At 43.3% G+C, this 22,074-nt stretch overlaps 1 protein-coding gene across 1 annotated transcript; it reads right to left on the minus strand.

Annotated features, from left to right (window-relative positions):
• Positions 1-401: 401 nt before the first annotated feature.
• Positions 402-21,859, minus strand: LOC136099667 (TOG array regulator of axonemal microtubules protein 2-like). The gene is made up of 15 exons (XM_071807269.1): positions 21,590-21,859; positions 20,502-20,640; positions 19,410-19,565; positions 17,168-17,309; positions 15,445-15,550; positions 13,434-13,669; positions 12,102-12,260; positions 10,926-11,043; positions 9,954-9,996; positions 9,686-9,746; positions 8,295-8,331; positions 8,046-8,237; positions 6,638-6,854; positions 3,065-3,151; positions 402-814 (listed from the first exon to the last, which is right to left on the minus strand). The coding sequence occupies exons 1-15, from the start codon at positions 21,857-21,859 to the stop codon at positions 567-569; spliced, it is 2,211 nt and encodes a 736-aa protein (XP_071663370.1). The 3' UTR covers positions 402-566.
• Positions 21,860-22,074: the final 215 nt, after the last annotated feature.

The raw sequence follows: 22,074 nt of genomic DNA on the forward strand, positions 1-22,074 counted from the left end.
CATAACCCCACTGCGTACCTTCTGGGCAAGCAGGTCCTGGCTTCTCATTCTATGCTTCTGAAATCAAACCATCTCTTCCTACAGTTCTAATGCTTCCAAAGCCCATCTCTTACTTTGTAAGTAAAAATATATGTATGTGCACATCTCTTAATTTCTATGTATATAAATATAGTATTTTCCTTTTTACAGTTACAAATTGCATTTACACACAGGTTTTATTTTTTTGGTATCTGTGCAAACTTCTTAGGGAACATGAGGTCAAGACATAAAACTTTAGAAAAATTCTTTTTTAAAATATTTTTTATTTTTAAAGAATTCTTAAATTTTTTTTATTAAGTTTTTTAAGATTTTTAAGTTTTTTTTAAAGTTTTTTTAAGGTTTTTTTTTTTTTTTTTTTTTTTTTTTTTAAACCAACATCAAAATATATTAAGTAAATGTGTAACTATAAACTCTATCAGGTAAATCCTCTTCTTCAAACACACGGAATAAAACGAATGCCACCACCACATCCACCTTTGCCTCCAGCTGTCCCACTCCACACCCCTCCTTCTGTTTCCTGGAGCACATCAAGCCTTCACATTCAGGTTCAAAAGATCCCAGAGGTTTCTTGTCACATACTGAGGCTGGTTGGTGGCATACTTCTTCAGGCTGGGGCCCATCACTTCGTCAAGGCTCTTTGCAAGCTTGGTGAGCACAGCCCTGACACTGCCGCTTCGGACAGGCAGGGCCTTGTTTCCCAAAAGGAACCAGAGCGCAGGCAGGACATAGCGGTGGACGAATTGAGGTTTCCGGGGATAAACAGTGGCCACAAGCACTGCCAGGTGAGAGAGACAAACAGATTAACAGCCGTAATGTAAACAAGTACGTTCCTTGTACCTACAAGTACCTACAAGTTTTGGTTCTTGGAAGGCTTTTCTGGCTAATATCAACAAGCACAAAGGGCCCAATGGTCCAGAAACAGGCAACAGTGGCTGATCATCCACTGAACAGCATAACCAACCTCTGAGGACCTTAATTTCTCCAAATCAGAGGCTTTGTATCCATGATAGACTTATCAAAGTGAATAATACACATTTTGTAAATAATTTCACTATCTGCTTCTGCATTACAAATGCCAAAAATGGCAAATCGCTGTTTATTTCCGTTAAGAAGTTGTCTAAACCAGCTGCTGAAGATTTTGAAATGCAGCTCAGAGAGGTAATTGAAAGATTTCTAACAAAAGGATGATTACTTTTTTTGTGACCTTTGACAAAGAATGACAGAAGTCCCGTGTGGCTGTTCCTTTTGCTTAGTGGCACACAGCAAACAGCAGTATGACACCACACTTCAAAACTTCAGCCCAGAAAAGATGTGTGTTGCTTGACAGTTTTCTTACAAACATCAGTGACTAACTGAGGTCTGTGACAGAAGGGTCCAAACTGAGGTTTTTTCCCCTCATACTTAGTGGCTTCTAATGAACAGCTGTTTCAAACTTCAGAATGTCTTAGATAATTACCCAAACCCCATTGCCATGGCATTTGAGCATCTCACGAGTTTAATGGCAATTGCCCTCACAACATTCCCTAAAATAGGGGAACAGAGAAAAATCTTACACAGGCGCCTGATATTTAACGCATTCTGCACATTCTCTCTGACGTCTGTTCTCAGCTCATTTTCTGAACTGAGCTCTATTAAATACAAACAAAAATTTACTATCAATAAGCTCCTTGCATGGCAGATTTTGCTGAGAGATCAAAATCTGAAATGGTCTGAAGAGAGCTTTGTTATCTTCTGTTCAGTAGAAACGTTATGCAGTAACTATTTATTATTTTGTAGTGGAAGGACCTTCATTTCCTCTATGCTGTTAATCTAGCATCAGTCATCAACATTTAAACGGCTCCTGACAGTACCTAAAACCAACTCTAGTAAGCAGGAAAAGGGTACCTATTTTAAAATAGGAGTTAATTTATGTTTAAATGCTATTAAACACAGTGGTCACTATGGAGCTTCAGAACAAAAAGAGCTGTCTGTTCCCACTGAATCCCAGAGAGAACATCTGCGCTTTCTAAAGTAGTTCCAATTTATGTTCAAATGCTGTATTTGAAAAAGAGATTAAAATAACTGTAAAAGTAAATTTTATGTTTACAGAGATTTACTTTATCCAAATTATCTTTAAAGGCCCTTTTATATTTGTTATGGCTAAACATGCCCTTTTGAGATTCATAATGAAGAAGCAAAGTGTATTAAACCTTGGATTAAAAGATGCTGGCATAACTAGAAGTGGATTTAGTCCTAATTAAAGCAAGGCTATAAATACTCTTCTCTAGTATATATTGAGATTATAATTTTTTCCATTCATTGGCTATTGCTGGACAGAGCAAGCTACTATTATAAATCAATTATCAGCTGTACTTCCAGTGTGTTGCACACTGCTGATACAGTAGACTGTTTGTACATCCTGAAATGAGTCCATATGATATCTGCAATACAGGCAGGGAGCCTCAGTGGGTTGGGCTGAACTGCCTCCTTCTGCCCCTAAATCCTGCCTTGCACAAAGTCCTTGCCTGTAATATGTGTGTTGAGTTTTCACCTACACTGTGACCCCCCAGGCTCTGCAGGACTCCGCCTCAAAAGTTTCCAACAGGACAACAAGAATCCTATGATGACAAAACAAACCGATCCTCAGAAATACCAGTTGCCACAATTTTTTTTCTAAAGGATGTTGGTTCGCTGTAGAACAGGGACCTCTTAGAGACCTCCATGACCTTTACTGTACTGTACTTCAAAGAGAGAAGTCAGCCAGGGTATTTTTAGGCCTTCTCTTTCCTGGAGGCGGGTCCTGAGATGCCTCAGTGAGAGCTCAGCGCTGGAGCCCAAGCGCTGTTCTTCTCTCACACACTGCAAGCCTCTGCAGAGGCCAGGCAAACCCCTGCCAAATACACCAAGTACAAGTATTTTGCAGGAGGAACAAGCTCAGGACCTTCTGGTGTTTGATAAGCGACTGCACTGTCTATTCTGAGGTATTCCCTCTAAATATTCCCTCTGAAGACTTCAAGAAGTGGAGATTAGTTGAAGAAGGCAATACCTGTGAGACGTTCAATGACATCCAGCAGAGCTTTGCCGCTGAGGTAACGCGCTCGGTGGGCAAAGATTTGCAGCAGCAATGTGTTATCTGAAAGAGAAACATGTATTTCTGCTCACTCTTCCGAGGTTATAAGAAAAAAAAAATAGTTAAAAAGGGAAGGAGGGGAAAAGGCAGAGGTAACTGCATTTTGTAAAATGAAGGAAATTTATGCCAGTTTCTGAGTCCTTTACTTCTTTCCTTCAGCTTACTTGGGAGGATTTTAAATTCAAAAAGAAAAGTTCTCATTTCACATTTGTAAATCCAGAGTTAACTGCTGTACAATGAGCTGTGTTAAAGCTTCCACATCAGGGCCCTCAAAATTTAAATCACCTGTAAGCAATGAAAATGTTTTGCATCCTGGAGCTTTGCAGAAGTGACCTCCTCCCTTGTCTAAGGAAAAGGATGAGAAGGCTCAAGAGTCCACGCATCCATTCACACTTTAAGGATAAGCTGGTGTTAAATCTTTAAACTACCTGTTGGGATCTATGGACAACACTCCAAGTTACTCTTACAAGAGATAATTGCTGCTCATTGCCAACACCATCCACTCTCAGGTGCTCTTATACTATCTCTGAAATCAGATCTCGGTAGAGAGACTGAAAAACAACCTGATTTCCCAATACTTGACTGCCATATATATTTTAACGTCTCCTGTGCTGCCTGTTTTGGATTTGAGGTCTTGTTTTAATTAATAAACTGCTGCCTGAATTGGTCTGCAAGCCTCCAGTCTCACTGCTTTGATAAGCCAAGCAAAGCTTTTCTTGGAGGTAGAATGTTTGTGGGATGCACTACGATACCTCGCAGTGTCACCGGGAGTGGCACCAATAGGTAGAGTAAGCAACCTGCTTCTTTGTGAACCACTACAGAGTCAAATCCCAAAGGGGTTTTAAGTAGTACTGTGCTATTAAGTGCTCCGTTTTGCCTGAGATATAAAAAAGGTAGTCCCTAACAATCTCCTTGTGAGTGTGCAGTAATGAATCCGTTCTGCTACGCTAATTAAGCTTCTGCTTTGGTAATTACACTCTTCTCATTCATCTTTTCAAACAGACACTTCACTTTTTGTCCCACCCTCTTGCAGTATTGTCAGATGCTGTTTCACATTTGCTCTTCCTCCCCAGGGAGTTACCTTACAGCTGCTGCTTTGAAAAAAGATCTGGAGGTCTTGTGGAAGCACAAAATGTTAATTTGTCATTAATATTGGTATCTACATAGATTTTCAGGGGAACACTTGGGTTTGGGATGGGTGAGGGGGAGCTGCTTGTTTTCTTGTTTTTGTAGGAAGATAAGTATGTTAGCAGTATTCAACTTTCACTTTGAGAGTTTCAAATGCTCGGTACATTTTGAAACATTAAAGCTCAAGTAAATAACAAATTCACCCAGCAGTTACTTTTGCTGCCTTGAGAGACCTAAAGACAGAGGAGCTTTTAATAGCTACTAGAGAAAACAAGGCAACAGGCAGTCTGGTTCTTACTAACCCAGCTTTAATTCCCTGTACTACGTATCAGCTAAACCTGCTGGCCACAGGACAGGCAGCCCCGCAGTTGCTGTATTGAGCAGAGGAATCTGCTTCTCCGCACTCTCATTTTCACTGCGTTCCCCTCTTTGCTATGTTGACAACTACAGGGAAATTCCCCCTCCCCTCTCTCAGAGTGATGGTTCCTCTGGGAACCATCTGGGGCTGCTGGTCTGACTCCATGCCCTGGTGTCAGGCAGTGGCCATCTGAAGGGCATTTCTTTCATGACAGAGAACAGGGCAGGACAGATGTCAGAGGAGACAGCAAGATGTCTTGGTCCCATTGCAGTTGAGCTTGATTTGCTGATTCACCTCCACCTACAAGGTGGCTCCCTTGAGTGGGATTATGGTCCCAGGTCACAGCTAATGAATGTGTGTGGTCTTCAGCTGGGGACATCCAAACCAATGCCAGGGTTAAGGTAAACAAACTATTCAGGCACTATTGGGAAGCAAATTAGTTTGGTTTTAGGTAGAATTTTGGTCTAACAGATGGGGGGGGGTGTTTTATGTTCTTTATTTGTTTGTATGTCATTTGGGGTTTTTTTGTTTCACATCAAGTGATCAAACAATTTTCTAACCAGCTTGCATTTTTGCATGGATCATTAAAGGTGGCAGATGAGGAAGTCTCACCTAAAGCTCAGAATATGAGGCATGTCAACACAGAGCCTCGGTGCAATAGCTGGGCTCTTAGCTATTAAACTCATAGGAGCAATGGGGCAAGAGGTTGTGCTCTCTTACTCTTTGCTAGGAGCATTGAACAATCCTTTAGCGTTCTGGGGTGGTTTTGTCACTTTATAGCATATGGTATGGTTTTGCTCATGCATTTTTCCAGTAGAGCCTTCCTTCCCCCAGTAAAGCCCTAGGGTCTTGAATTTTGAAATATCTGTGATTCAGTTACCTGTTTGAACTTTTACAAATGTCCACAAAAATGAGCAGAACAAAAAATATATATCCCACCCTGTTTGCTTGAGAACCTGTCTCTGAGTAAAGCCACTGTGATAAGAGACAGATGCACCTTGCTCCTGTTCTAGCATCTGCCAGCATGGAAAATTTACAGTGACCTCTCAGAATTGGTGAGAGGGGAATGACGGAAAGCTTCATACAAAACCCTGAAGGGATCTATTTGCCACATCCTCTCTTAGCAGGATTCTGCAACTTTTCCCACACCTTCTCCCACGCACCACAAAAAAATCAGTAAGGGCCAAGAGCAGTAAAGGTCTCACCCTCCTCTCCTGCTTCATGATTAGGAACAACCCAATACTTGGAATACAGAAAGGCAGCAGGTCAGCAGATTCACTGAGTTTGCAAAGCAGCTGATGTGGAGAAGTTGTTAATTTCACTTTAACACCTGCCTCTTCAACACTGAATTTTTCAGGCATATTCACCCAGTGCTGCATTTTCACAGCTGACATAAGTCTGTGTGGCAAGAGAATTTACAGCAGACCTTGGCTATAGCAATCTTGCCCCATGCAGAACAACGTTTGGAATAAGCCATCATTTACAGCTTGATTTATCTTGATTTATACTTGTTTATTCTAAAGAAGTGGGAAAGAAGCCCAGCAAGAGCAAAGAGCCTCCACCACACTTCCCCCTATGTGTTTCAAGGAAAAAGCACATTCCTTTCATCTTGTTTTAGTGGTTGTAAACTTAACAGAGTGCACATATTAGAAATCCAATTCAATAAAAACAAAATGCATGCAGTTCCCCAGGAAAAACAGTCATGACAGATGCTAGTCACTTCCCTCATGCTCTTATAGTGGAAACTTAAAATAATCCCTAGAATGTCATCTCTGTAATAATCAGATCTATGACCCAGGTGATAAGCAGTGTCCATTCAGCTACACATCCCAACATGATACAACCGATTGGAATAAAAAGAATGCAGGCAGGACTTCATACACATCTTGCAGCAGCTGGATGTTCCCACAGACAACAACAGCCATCCACAGACTTAGCACTCACTTGGCTCTGAGATGGAGGAGCCGCAGCTGGGGAGAGTCAGTGTCAGAGGTCAGCCTTACCTAGGTGATCAATGCATGCTTCCAGCACCTTCACAGCTGCAGCATAAATCCCCAAGTGCTTTGAGTTCAGGTTCTCAGTGACTGCTGCTATCAGAGAGGTCAGGACTGGGTATAAGGCATCTCCAAGTATGGGTGTCATCAAAGCCAGTGCCTCCAGCGCCTGCTGGTTCACTTTCTTGTTGCAATCCTGAAGTCTCAGGACAAAAGAGTCAAAAATCTGTTAAGAAAACAAAGGACAGGAAATCTGGATTAAAATGTTCTTGTTTCAAGGAGAGATGTAGAAGCAAGCACCCAGAAATGTAAAATATAATGTTTTCTGTTAGGTCAGCACTTACTAGCACAATTTCACTGTTTTCTTATGGGCTACTCACTGTAGTGGTTGCACCTAATGGTGGTTGGAAAGATCTTCATATTTTATTAAGAGGTTTGAGTGCAGACAGGATAGTTCATATGGTGTTTCTCTCTATGTTATTTACATTATTATTTACATAAATCATCGCTACAAATCATTAAATTAATCCCATTTTAATAATGCAATATCTTTGGTGCAGAGGTATGAAAACAGGTATTTATGATACCCATTTTTCCATAAAGTTGCCTCAAGTACTGAGGGCAGTATTGATTTTGCCAAAACTGTGGCTGGATGTGATCCAAGTTTTGTTTTTATCTGTCTCAGAACCTGCATCTGGAGGAGTGCAGGGCTCTGATGAACTCTTCAGTACCCAGACCATTTGTCTAGCTAACAGGTAGACTTCTGAACTTTAATGTGTTGTGTAGTTCTCATTAGAGCAGGTTCAGTCCCTAGACAGCCACATTATCAGGCACCATTTGCTGGAAAAGGGGAAAAAAAACAGCTGCTGGGAGGAAAAGGAAGAGATCTGTCTCTAGCCATTGTCTTCCTCTTTCCAAAGGGAAAAAAGGGCCCACAGGAAGGGTGAGAATGGTCCCAATCAGGAAAGGGATGAGGATAGAAGTAAATAGGCAGAGTTGTGTCTGCAATAGAAGAGAAAGTTTACAGGAGTATCCTTTAATTTTTGGTTTTTTTAATCAATGCATCCTGATACTTCTCCTCCACCCCAACTGATTTCTCTTCTAGGGAATAATTTCCAGACTTTCAGTGGCTGTATTTCCTTTGTTTTAACCTAACTGGTAGTAAGATACAGCAAAAGCTACAGCAACAGGAAATTCTGTCTCATGAACAGCACCAAGAGACACCTACCAGAGAAATACAGTTGGACTGAAATTGCTTGCCCTGATGCCTGGAGTTGAATGAAATTATTTGGGGTGAGAAGAGACCAGCCTGTCCCAGACAGCTAGTAGGTAACATAAGACGCACTGTTTTAACTTTACTGGTACAGGCTTGGGAAGGGACCTAACAGGAAAGGAGCGATGGAGATGCCCTACCTACCTGGGAAATGTTAGTGGAGATGAGCTGGGGGTTGTTTTTGCAGTGGTCAAGGAGGAGCAGCACTCCCTCCATTCTTGTCTGAAAGTCCTTAGCTGTCAGGAGCTTGCAAAGCTCCTGGCGCTGTTCAGTCTCTTCCTGTGATGGGCGACGGGCTGTCTGACGGACTGTCTGACGGACTGTCTGACGGGCTGTCTGGCGGGCTGTCTGGCGGGCTGTCTGGCGGACTGTCTGGCGGACTGTCTGGCGGACTGTCTGAGAGGGTGGCATGGGTACATAAGAGACAGACCTTAAAATGGAAAATAAAAACAAAGTTAGACCTTTTGGTGATAATATCTCCCTTTGGTTAATTGTGAGGAATGCAACTTGAGAAGACTTCCTAATGATGTGATTTCAGCTAGATCTTTATCTGAAAAGCAGCTTTGATCTCATGACAATCATTACAGGAGACAATCTGGACTTAACATTATCACTAGTGCTTACTGAGGAAAACCAAGGCACCAAGGATGGGATGCATCTCATTTATCTTCAGGTGTCTTCCCAGGTACTCATCCAGCTTCCCTATGTGTGGAAAAGTAGGCACTACAAAGTCTAAATGCCTCATCTTATGGCAGGTGTCTGTATTATAAGGAAATTAATTGTCCTGGAGAAGTGCCTCTACAACAGGTATGGGAATCTGGATAAATAGCTCAGATGCATCTGAGCAGATGAATCCTACCCAGACAGATCAAGGGGCATAACTGAAGGGATCCAGAGGATCAGTAACAGAGGCAAAAACTGAAGCCAGCCATCCCGCTACTGCGCTCACATTATTGCTTCCTTAGCAGCTGGATCCACAGCTTGACAAACCCAATGGGAACAATTCTCTTGGATCAGCCTCTCTCTGCCATGAGCACGAGAAGCTCCTAACCCCACTACTGAGGTGTGCGGTGATCTTCCTGCCACTGCTGAGCACAACAGAGCTAAATAAATCCACTCTGTTATCAGAGAAGGGCAGGTACAGGTAGCTCTCTCACCAGCATGGGGAGACAGCAAGGACCAAACTCCTATCTTGAATGCTGACTGAGGCACAAGGGAAAAAAATATGCTGTCCATCAACCAACCAATAATGGGTCTCAATGACATGAATAGCTACAGAGTCCACATTGATATGTCTCTTGACCAGAACTACCAGTACTGTTTTTGAGTCAGAAAGCAATGACTCAGACAGGCCAAACAAAATGCATAGGAAGTGCTATTTTTGGGAATGGCATCTTGGTTCTAGAATGGGACTTCTCATCAAATCACCCATCTCAAAAAGACTCCACTGAGATAATAATACCCTGATTGAAATTACTTGTCCCAAACCAAACAGCAGAGAAATGGCCCTCTCGCAGCCTCCACAACACTGTCCTCGCCACCGCACTGGATTTTCTGAACTAAAACTGGTGGGTGTCTCTTCCTCTCTCTCAATTTTTGTGGAAAACCCTCCAGAGAACTTGTGTTCAGCCTAATGTAGAAGTAGACATTTTTGATCACGAAATATTTGTGGGGCAAGGAAACAATCTCTGGTACCCCTTGTCTCCACCAGAAAGATTTATTTGAGGAAGAGACATGCAAAGCTTGTCATGTGCTTTGTCAGATATAACAGAAGTGCTCAGTACCCTTCATTAGAAGGCAAGTTGTCCTGGGGCATCATCAAGCCATTTTTCTTAGACTCCTTGGCAGAAGGAGGTTCCTTAGACTCCTTGGCAGAAGGAGGTTCCTTAGACTCCTTGGCAGAAGGAGATTCCTTAGATTCCTTGGCAGAAGGAGATTCCTTAGATTCCTTGGCAGAAGGAGATTCCTTAGATTCCTTGGCAGAAGGAGGTTCCTTAGACTCCTTGGCAGAAGGAGGTTCCTTAGACTCCTTGTCAGAAGGAGATTCCTCAGACTCCTTGGCAGAAGGAGGTTCACATTCATGGTCTTCTGTCCCCTACACAAATATATAAAAAAACATGAATCTATAGAAGATAAAAGAGGAAATTATTTGTTTAAAACACAAATTATAACCAGGAAGGATCACTGCTACCAAGAAAGGCTTAGGAAAACATTTCCTAACTTAGAGAGGGAGATGGGCCAGAGATCCAGTGATGTCTACTATTTGTTTTCAATAACATAAGGTAGGTTATAGGTGCTACCATAATGGGCAGCAATACAAAATCCAGAATTCATTAGTCTTGTGCACAAGAATAATGCAAACTGTTAAGGAAACAAACTGGTGGGAAACATTTGGACTTTCTGGAGGGTGGCCCATTGTGTTGGGAGTTAATTTGGTTTACGCTCATTCTCCCTATCCCCGACAAAGGCACATGCCTGTCTAGAATGTAAATGAAAAGGAATGAAAAAAAATAGGGATGATTTTCCATGGGATGCTGAATTCATGAAGCTTCCTCCGGCTTCAGAGAGCATAACAGCAGGGCAGTGTTCCCAGAATACACACAATATGCGTACTAATTATGATTGCCTTGTGCATCTTTTGTATATTTGGAAATTTTTTTGGCACTAATACTTCATCTGTTGCAAAGACTCTATTACCTTCAGAAGCACTATTCTCCCTTCCTTGCTTTATTGGGGGGTGTGGGGAGTAGCATTGGGTTTTTTTAATGCTTGATGGTAGAACCATTTTCTCCTACTTTCCTTTCCTGTTTGTGGCTGATATTCAAAATACACCCACTTTCTTTCTAACTATACTAGTTCATTCACTGTCTGAAGATAAACAGGCTAAGGATCAACAGCTCATTCCCAGGAGCAAAATGATTCAGCAGAAGAAGAATGAGGTAAAGAAAGATTATATATGTTTAATCTCATATTAGCAATCTCAGTACTAGCATAAAGAAGACATTTCTCCTGCCAAGCACTTACCTTCCGCTTAATCATTGCCATAACAGCTTCCAAGTCCCGTGAGGGGGCAGACTTTTTCAAATAACTATCAAATTTTGGATGACTCATCAATAAATTCAGCATCTTCCGTCCATAATATCTAACATAGGAAAAAGAGAAATTAATACAGACTACTACTGTCTTTTCTCCCTGGCCTTGTGAATAAACGAAGGAAAAGCGTTAATAAACTGATATTTTAAACTCATCATGTGTAATACCTGCATGAGGAGGTATTACCTCTTCAGCAAAGAGATTTACCTCCTCTTACTGCAACTGCACAATGCTACCAGCTGAACACAAGAGGAGAACATAGGGTAACAGGAAAATACAATTTCACTCTGAAACTGAGGGTATGCTTCTGTGGAAGCGGAAGATCCCATGGAACAAGTGAAGACCACCTCCTGCTTGGATGTCATGGCTTATTTGCAGTGTCTTGCTGCCATTGCACAATAATTTACTTCCCCTTAACTGACAGAGAATCTAGGACAGATGACCTCATGCTTACTATTTATTATTCTATACGACATGTATGCACATGGGCAGCTAATTGATCATGTGTTCTTCACATCTATTAATGGGAATATAATTAATAATCAGACTAATGGTTTGGTTTGGTTTTTGGTTAGTTGTTTTGGTTTTGCTACTATGAAACTTCAGCTACTGTGAAGAGGAAATTTGGACGTCATTCAGCCACAGCCAACAACATTATACAATGATTGGGAAGAAAAATTTGTGACTACAATAGGCAATTAAATCTGCAGAAGGGATTTAGAATGATTGAATATATCACTTGAAAACAGCTGGATTTTTTCTAGGACAGTCTTAACCTTCCCAGAAATAGATGTTTGGGACCATTCAGTGACGAACAGTGGCCAATGCTTCAGCTTTACATTGCACACGTAAGGTGAAACAGAATTATTTGACTGCCTAATCTGAGCTCAGCTGATCTGAATAAAGAATCATTCAAGTCACAGGAATTTGTCAATGGCCTCTCTTGCTGGACAACCTCATCTTACTCAGTACAGTCATCTCCCCAGACGTTATCCACACTGTGAAGTAACTTTTTAAATTTTACCTTCCACTCTTTTGTGGTTTTATAATTTATAGCCAGGCATCAAACAGTTTTCAAATTTTAGGAGGTGAAATGAAGATCATCACCTTGTGTCCTGATGACAGTCCAGAGCAAGATTCACCAGCGTGTGCACCAGCACCTCAGTACTGGTAACTATGCCCGAGAGGAGTTTATTGGCTCCAGTTCGCTCCATCGCAGTCAGTAGGTGTTCGGCTGCAGTCTTGCGCACCAGGACATTGCGGTGTCTGCAAACAAGGCAACAAAGACTGGGGTAGGGGGAAAAAGAGGGCCAGAAGCACAGGCCTCGGTCACAGCATGGTCCCTGTCATTGCTAGGGAAAGGACACACAAGTTCTCACTGCCATTTTAGCCACCTGTAGGTGATTTGTCCTCAGATAAACACAAAATTGGCATTGTACAGAGAGGCTACCTGCAAGTAAGAGGAAGGAATTCTACCTCCCTGGACTATTTGATACTTAATTTCTTTCCTGAAATTTAGTCTAGGAAAGAGGGAAATGAAAGACAATTTTTACTGACTCATCAGAGGGCTCCACTACACAAACAGAACTGTAGCAGTCCTGGGGCTTATTCCACCTGTTTATCTCCAAATCTGCAGAGGGAAATTTTTCACAATGAGAACAATCAGTCATTGGAATAATCTCCCCAGGGAAGTGAGTTTCAGCTGGACAGGGTGCTGAGCCACATTGTCTAGACTGCACTTCTGCCAAGTAAGGTTGGACCAGATGGTCCAGGTGGTCCCTTCCAATCTGGTACTCTGTGATTCTATGATTTAAGGCAGCATTTGCTTCAGTTATCCTATGGGAGTCAGCCTGTGAAGGCACCTATAAAGCTGCTCACTATCTCAAGGCTGACTTGCAACATCAATTTGAATAGAAAGTAGAGATCTAAGGACATGACGGTCAGACAGAGCCCACTTAGTAGGAGCTGTGCCTGCTGAGCCGCACCCAGCACGTTCTCCCCAGTGTGCTCCATGTGTTAGCAATTAGCCTCCTTATTTCTCAAGTTAATGGCATAATGATGATGCATGGCTTTTCTCAGTGCCTCTGTGGTTAGCGTTGTGAAATATCAAAAGGCACTCACTGCTAGAATAGCTATTGTCCCTCTTCCTGCAAAGCCACAAGACTATACCACCACGCATTGCAGGAACTTTTGCTTCCCCATCATTCACCACATCTCACCAGCATTGACATATTGTGGGAACAAATAGGCTGCAGGAGGGCAGAAGTAGACGCAAGAGGAAGGGAGAGAGGTTTATGATCAGAGAATCTAATCACCGAGTTCACAGAAGATGCAGGAGACAGGACCCTTCCCTCCCATCAATTCCCTTCTGCCTCCCATCCCTTCCCTCTACCGACACAATTCAAGGTGAAGGATAGCACTAAGAAAAGAATGACGTACTGGACTCCACTGGCCATGAGAGCAGTCATTGCTCGTGCAGGAGTCACACTCCCCGCCATGAGCCCCAGGGATTCATTGGCTGCTGTCTGAATGAAGTCGTTGGAGTCCCCCATCTTCTGCAGCAAGACCCGAGCAATCTCATCCACCTTGTGGTCCATGTCCTTCTTCATGGTCCTGAAGAGATCTCCAAGAGTGTTGATTGCACAGCAACACACCTTTGAGCGGAGATTGTTCACCTGGGGAAGTCATGAGGGGAAATGTAAGAACCACCCTGTAGAGAAAATCAATTCTCCAGGTGAAAGTCCCATGAAACAACATGACTTCTCACTGTGTCCAGATGGAATATAAGAGCACAGTAAGAGCAGAGGACCACAAGTACAGGAACACACTTACTCTGACGCCAACTTCTTCTCTCTCAGGCCCACTTATACAATTTTAATGAGACTGAAGGCCTAAAAATATTGTTTAATCTAGAACTAAGTGTGCTACTCAACCCATAATGTGCACTGCTTTGATTTTAGACCTTAAAAAAAAATAAAGGCAATGGCTGTTTTTAAACTATAAAGGTACAATTCATAAAGACAAGACAGAGGAAAAGTAGTACTTTCTTCCTGTCCAAAATCGCAGCACTGGCAGTTTGAGCACTCAACGAGGAAACTGAAAATGCAGGCTCAAGTGTACAATCAGGCTAATATGCAGCATGGACTTGAAGTCCATCTACTGCTCTGCCTGGTCAGGAGAACCCCAGCTGTTGAACTCAAGGTACTCAAGCATTTTGGAGGTCACATATAATTACAGCTGCAACCCATGGGGTTTTGCAGCATTCAGGGCTGTTCTTGGGTGACCCTTGCTTCCAAAAGTCTCTCCCATAAGGGTAAGGAAGAAATAACTGAGAGTCACGTGCTTCATTTGAAAAATACTTTGAAGGACAGACCAGTATTTCTTTCTGCCAGAATTAGTTGTGCCTCTTAATAAAAGAAAACCATATAAGTGCTAGAAGTGCTTGTGAAAGCAAAATCTGGGACTGGAGTGAAACAAAAGCTGAAAGATGTCTCTGTGCATGATCGTAGAAGAGAGAGGAGGAAATTTCCTCAGAAATATAAAAGTGATATAAAAATCAGATGAGCTAAGCTGAAAGGGCTTCTTGCCCTAAGCCAGATCTCACAGGGGTAGAATCTGAGTCCTGCATATCTAAACAGAAGGGTTTAAAGAGTCCAACAACACAAGGAACATTCAAGCTTCCAATGTCATTAAATATTGGAGAGGAGGAGTTGCTTTCATGGAAATAAGCTGTCCTACTGTCTTCTGCAAGCAAAGGAAAATTTAATATATTTGGCAATCATGCAGTAAGAGTACAAGTCTGTGGCCTGAACTGGCTGCTAAGTGCCAAGTTGGAAATACAGCCACAGATGTTATTAATTAGCTTAGGGTGAGACCTCTGTGTTCACTGAGAGATGAGACAGTGAAGCTGTGTGTGACTGCCTTGCTCACCCCACAGCCAGGCTGGTCTAAGCACCCAGTTGCTGCTGTGCAAAATTCCACAGGCACACAGAGTCAGCAGTTTAGTGGAAAGGGCAAATTGCCAAAAAGCAAGCAGAAAGGAAGGAGGAAAAAACATCATCAGGAAACACAGGAAAATAAATACCTGCAGTCACTCACCCAGGTTGCTGAGGAGGAGGAAGAAGTGGGAGGAAGCTGGGAGGCAAAAGCTGCAGTGTTTAATTACAGCTTGGCAGAGACTTGGGCTGTGGCAAATCACCTGCAGTTTCTGTATTTGTATATTGCATGAGAATGACACCTACCTCAAAGAGAAGAGACACAGAAGCCCTGCATGCCTGTAAATACAGCTATATTGTGCAGACAGATCATATAGATAGGTGACATAGCCCTTAGAAAAACAGTGAATAAAATAGTGATGAAGGCAGACACCCACGTAAATGAAGAAGCACGTATCAACTCTATGCTCTCATGTACGAGGTGCATAGGACACAATCGAACATAACATTCTTACCTCTTTGATAACTACCAAGGAAACATCATGAAGTTTAGAAAGAAGGACTTCTGAGTGGGAGACAGCCAGGCGTCTGATGCTGGTGAGTCCCTTCACTTTCTCCTCCCTGAAAGGCAATTACCAAAAAGATCGACTTTTCTCACCACCCAAGAACTTGGCAGCACCCTCTAAAATTACCAGGGTGTCAGCTCAAACAAGCACAGGGAGGTGCTTCTTATACAGCACTTAATTAAATTGTGGACTCGTTGCTACAGGATGCGGTCGTGTTCAAAAGCACACATAAATGCAAAAGGCAAATAGATGGTTTCAGAATGGCTGGGTTAATTTGCAGCTGTTAAACAAGACACCCTTCCTGAAATCACTGGCACACAAAGTCTCTATGTCACTGCTTCCTAGAAGCTGGAAGACTGTGCCATGTTTCTGTTTCTTGCATCCTCCCTGTACCCTGTGTCTGAGAAACAGTCCCGTCTGGCTGTTACTGGGGCGTTTTCCCTCTTCGCCATCCCCATAGGGCAATGCAGGAGGGAGAGCCTTCACTGCCACTCCATAGCTTGAGTTTGCACTCTACAATTTAGTCTTGTTCCCCACAGCCTCGCCCTCCCCTCCCCCAAAAAAGACAGCATGTCATAAAATACTCCATACCTGGGCAAGAATAGACAAAAAGCTGGATTTTCCAGAAAATCCCTACTTAAAATAACACCTACAACAGCAACATGTTATTTAAAAGTAGTAAAAACCCACCTCTTTCAGCATTTTCTTAGTGAAGGACCTGAGCTACATGAAGACATGTTACAGTCACTGGTTCACCAGGGCGGCAGGGCAGGGCTGGGCATCCACCCCCACTGGGGTCCCTGAGTGTAACCCAGACCCTGCAGCAGCTCCCTGCACCTCACAGGGCATCAAACAGGAGTGGGAAAGAGAAAGGAGAGAGGGGCAAAACAAAGTGATATTGCACAAGGAGGTACATCATGGAAGACTTTTCATGGTTATCCCAGTGTGAATGGAGCCTTAGTGCACATATGCTGACTCAGAAATCAAAGGGAAAACCAATATCACCTGAAATTTGCTGAGTCTCCTCCTGTCTGTGTTCAATTTCAGGACACACTGTGATTATCAACAAAAACATCTTTGGCCCATATTAAGCAGTGAAGAAGAAAAAGTTTCATTCTAAAAGTGCAAGATTCCTGAAGGATTTTTTTTTTTCTTTTTACTTGTCTTCTGCCACAAGGCTTTCAGGGGAAATGACAGGCTGAGAAACTCCGTACCACATCTCAGTCCATTTCTCAGAAATAGGAACTCCCCATAGGTGCTTCTGGAACTTAGCTGCGGGAGGACCAGAGATAAATCCTTACTCAGTCCCACCCGGGCCAGTGACCTGAGGCACCCAAATCTGTAAACTCAAGACCACTTCCATCCTGCTTCTGGCTTCAGCCAGCAAATCATCTTGTTGTCAACTTTCTCTCTTCCCTGAAGGTTTCATTTGCAGCTATGTGGAGCAAAAAACCAACCTAGGAAACAGCAGGGACCTGCTGTGGCTCTAAGACTGCTATGGACCAAGGCAAATAAAAGGCTGCTCTCACATCTTTATATTGTGATTACTTTGGAGTGGTTTCAGTAGTTCCCTTGGGACATCTGGGATGTCTGGGCTCAGAGGCACTAGAAAAAAGGTTCTAACTTACCTTTACACTGAGAGGGAGAAAGACTGAACAGGGGGCTTTCTTACCAGTCATCGCTGCTGAGCCATGTGAGAGCATTGAGCAGCACCTGCTGTGCATTAGGGTAGGGTTTGGCTTCCCGGGCGTCCCCGCACTCTGGCTCATCTCTCCCCTTGGAGGAGTCCAGAGCAATGGGCGACAGTGAGTTCACTGTAAGGAGAGTGTCAGACATCAGCATTGCGTACCCCAGGGTGAGGCACCCTGCCACCGAGCAGATGGCAACCCAGTCCCCAGCCAAGATTACATATGCGCGCAAACTGGCATTGATTCAGTGGCTTCCCTGCTGTCTGGTTCATTTTTCCAGCACCCAACCATCTCACATTCATCCCCAGTTGGGCATCAGCTCCTTGTGTGAACCTGAAAATTGCACACACTGAGCCAGCTCCCACATCTGGATGGGTACCACAGCCAGCTTGCAGATTGATAGTGCTGCAGGGCTTACACTCACCAGGAGCCAGTGCTGCTCAGCAGGACTTGCTACCCCAGGAGTAAGCTCCTGAGATGTGCACATACCTCCCTGTATCACCTGCTGTGACCTGAGGCAGTGAGGACAGAGGGACCCTGTAACTTTCTGAGGAAACATCTCCAGCTGTCCCCAGCGAGCACCAAGCCTGAACAACCAAGTCCTGCTGGGCTTGGTCAAATCCACAAGGAGCAAGTGCCAGGGAATAGTGATACCTGACCTGCTGAGCCTGACAGCACCTCTGTTCCCATTTATCTCAACTATTCTGGACAGCAGGCAGCTAAGTGCACATACATTTTAGCATACCATTGGGAAAGTAGTAGTTTATGGATTTCACTATTTTCCGAGCATGAGGAATATTTACTATTTCAGAGGTACCCATTGGCTGTATTTTGAAGATGCTGAGGTGAAATTTATTTGTCATCAAATGTATTTGTTTGCAAACTATGCAATGCCTAAGCTTTCTCTTGTGGAAAAAGGCAATTTCTAGTCTTGATAGTTGTGACAAAAAAAAAGCCTTCCAAATGTGAACTGAGAATAAAAATATGTAAATATAGATGCAAATTGTTGGCAAATACAGTTTCTTGATGATAAATATACCAGGTATAAGAACATTCAGATGACAAATGCATTTGTTATGAAACCTATTTATCATCAAAAGCATTGTAGGTCAAAAACTTCATGCATTGCCTGCAAAAGCTCATTTCCTAAAGTGTAGATGTAAATATCTGAGCTGTCTAAAAGTACTGAGTATAAATATTACATAGAATCTAGGCACTACTATGGACTCTGTAGTGTTTTTATGCTACCTTACGTGTTCTATGAAGTATGGAGGAACTGTAAAATCAAAAATATTCAGATGGGTACTAATTTGGATGTTACCAATACTACTATCACTGACATCAGTGACATATGTACATATGCACAAGTATGTGCATATACACAACTATATTCGAGGTGAACGGAGAGCCATGTCAGGCTAGTTCTGATCAGTTTTGAAAACTGGAGTAGCATCACTAGGAAGGAGCATTCAAAATATCATTCTTAGTTCCCTTTTTCCTAACTCTTGGTGCTCAGGATCATAACACAAGGTAGGCCACCCACAAAGGAGAGCTGAGAATCAGTATGCTCACTATCTGCTGCATATTTGCTGCAGGGAGTGAGCAGCCTGGGAGCACCAGTAACCTCTCATGTACGTCTTCTGCTACAGAGAGCCACTGTATTTGGGTGGGCTGACCAAAATACAGTCGGAAATACAGGCACTGCTTGTTCCCAGTTTGCATTGCAGGCAGTGGGATGAGAGATGCTACAAGTCGTTAAGCACTTCTAGATGCAATAGAATGAATGTATCACTTCTCTAATTTCCATGAAGAGGCAGCCCTTGCTGCGATAGTAGAAAAACTGGCTGCAGAGCCAGACAACAGCACAGGCTAACTGACCATGGTGGTACACATATGTGCATGGTGAGCACACCCTGCCAGACAGTACTGGAGCTCAGTCCTGCAGTTACAGCTGCTTCCCAGCACCAGTGTTATGTTTTGGACTATCAGTACTGGCAAAAGCTATAGCTTAAGGCTTTACCCCTACTTCATGCAGCTCAACTTCCCAGTGGATCTGTAAGCACCAACTGCTCCAGTATCACTGAGCTGGAATGGATCCAAAGGAGGTTTGCTCTCAGTCCTCTGAACAGGCTTTGGACCTGAGATCTTACCTGTGGTTGAGGAGTGAGGCAGTTTGTGCTCCTTGTGCTACGTACTGGTGTGGGGGCTGCAGGGGAGCAGGCTCACCTGAGGAGTTGCGTGGGACGCTGCTGTTCTTGTTGATGACAGGCATGCTGGGCAGTGCGGGCCTGTTGAACCGCTTCCTCAAAGCAGTACCAGTGCTCTCTTTGCCTGTATTGCGCATGCTGGGAGCTGTCCCATTGACAGGTGGTGGGCCAAAGCCTGCAGAGACCAAAAAGGATCTTGTTAAGAGGAAACATCTGAACAGGGTGGACTATCCCTCAACAGGGGGCTTGGAAAGGGCTAGAAGTCTTGCTGGAGCTGGGTAACATCTCTTTGTTATCCCAGACAATGATCACACAATGTGGTGATGCTTTCCGTAAGAAATGAGGAAAACTCAGTGCTGCTTTTCTTTTGCTTTCTTGTTTCAGAGGCTGGATAGGGAAGTTACATTCTAGAGGTTCCCACCTCAGCACTCCTCACTAGTACTTCACAAAATAATAGCAAGAAAAAGAGCAGAGAACCTTGTCTGATGCCCTTGGGCTGAGTGCTGACACTTAAGTTTGCTGCTGCTGTGCTCAAGGTAGTGCGTGCAGCTGTACAATCAGAGTCTGTCAGCTGCAATTAAGTCAGCAATGCTGCTTGCTCATGTGGGTGAAACGCAAGCTCTGGCTAAGGGCTCCAGCACAGCTCTATAGTGTGAGCTCCTCAGCAAGGAGTGGGGTGAGCAGGATAATCTGTCCTATCATGTGAGCAAGATATTTTGTGTTTTAATTAGATACAGTTTGATTTTGTTTCTTCCAGGGGCACCTTGGTTGAAAAGCCTTCTTTTGGACTCACCCATTCACCTTTCCTGGAGGCTACTCTCAATTAGAGAGTCTGAATCCCCAGTGTAGTTTGCAAGACAGAATTATCCAGTCTGAAAGACTTCATAGGAGAAGTGGGGAAAGTGATTTACTGTGACTGACTCAGTATGGGCCGGGAGCAAGACACATCATGCCTCTGTATTTTTCTTTGAAAAGTGGAAATAAGTCCTGTGTAAGCTTCCACTCAGATGCAAGTTTAACAGCCTTCCAGTCCAATTTCATAGACATTTGCAACACTATGTAAGTAGCAAGCAAGCAAACAAAAAGGCTCACAACTATTGCAACCACTTACTTTTGTTGGCTGCATCCCTGGGGTCAGTGTTCAGTGCAGGGAGCTGCAAGGGCTTTTCTGTCTCTTCCTCCCTCTCCCTAAGCACAATCTTCCTCTCTCTCATTTTATTGTAAGCTGACTTGCACAAGACAACGCGGATCTAGTTGCAATGGAAATAAATCATAGCACATGAAAAAAGATGCACAAACCACACACAACACCTCATCAGGAACACAGTGGTAGCGTGTCATCTTCTTTACTGCAGCTCCATATACATCTCAATAGTTTCAGAAGAATTCCTCCTTCCCTCACCTTGGCAGACAATTACAGCTAGTGATATGTAACACTCCATTGCCATAACCTTCTACTGGCCCAAGATGCTGTTTCTCAATCTATGTCAAGAAGACCTGCTTGAACCAAGAGAGTCATAGCAGCGCTCCAAGACAGATTAAGAGCTCACCTTACTGTGAGCAGGTGGTTCAGTTCCTACAGGCTATGGCAGGGGAACAAAACCCATCTGCAATAACCAGCAATGAGAGGTAATTTGCTGTTTCTTAACAGTCATGGCCAGTAATTGCAGTTGCTTCTCACTTCCTTGCTTCTGAATGACTCAGCTGCTCTCTGAGAACCCAGAGTCCAAAAAAGGAGTCATGTGAAAACAAGTTGGAGGAACATTGGTCTTATTGAATAGAAAAACTGTGAATGAGATGGCTGTGAGATACAGCAAGAAAGGTAACTAAGGAAAAGCAAGGTCTTCTATTTTATTCTGCAGCCTTCCTTGCATTCAACATTATAATCTTTGCTTCTGTGCTTCCAAGCATGCACTGTGCACATGTTCACTGATGTGTAACTTGCCCTGCCATTCAGATCTGCTCTAAATCGGCCTCCGCACATAAAGAATGCTTTTTGCCTAACCTTAGCACCGCCTCTCAACCAGTGACTTCTGCACCAGGGAAAATACTCAAGTAATTGCTCTGTAGTTGTCAAATGTATTCCAAATAGAATCTGCTCCGCAAGAGGGGAAGATTATGATTTTCAGTGACATTTTGTGCTAAGCACTGAACAGTCATTGAAAAGGAAGCCTGCTCACCCCTGTCCTTAGCCATTACCTTTTCATTGCTGATCTTGAAGTCATCGACACTCAGAAGGCGAGGCCTCTCATGATGGTTTGTCTCCTTGGCCTGTCTGAGTGGAAGGCTTGGCAATGGGACCACAGGTTCACGCAAACGTCTGGCAGACTTCACATCACGAGCAACGCGATGCTTGATAGGAGGCAAAATGGGTTCCAAAGTCTGGACCTCTGATAAGACAAGGATATAGATCGTGTATGATAACAGTAAGGAAGATAGCACCTTTCCAAACAGATGGCGTACTACCATATTGCACTGGCAGCAGAAATGACATTGCTTTGTTGGCCACCAGACTCAAACCTACTGTGCGATAAAGGCCTCAGCCCTTGGATTCTGGTGAGCAGCTGTGTTTGATAGAGAAGAACAGAGAGATGGAGATTGCTCTTGCCAAAAGGGTTTGTCTCTGTTCCTATCCATTTCGATTTTAGTAAACATCCTCTTTTCCCCAGTTACTAAAGAACTAC

Source organism: Patagioenas fasciata, chromosome 3, assembly GCF_037038585.1.
Source record: "Patagioenas fasciata isolate bPatFas1 chromosome 3, bPatFas1.hap1, whole genome shotgun sequence".
NCBI lineage: Eukaryota > Metazoa > Chordata > Aves > Columbiformes > Columbidae > Patagioenas > Patagioenas fasciata.

Excerpts from the sequence above, each read along its gene's own strand:
- LOC136099667 (XM_071807269.1), bottom strand. The coding sequence starts at position 21,859 with ATGGTAGTACGCCATCTGTTTGGAAAGGTGCTATCTTCCTTACTGTTA. Across the intron at positions 20,641-21,589 it reads TCAAGATCAGCAATGAAAAG|ATCCGCGTTGTCTTGTGCAA; the intron begins GTAATGGCTAAG and ends CATTGCAACTAG. Across the intron at positions 9,747-9,953 it reads ACCTCCTTCTGCCAAGGAGT|CCAAGGAGTCTAAGAAAAAT; the intron begins CTGAGGAATCTC and ends AACCTCCTTCTG.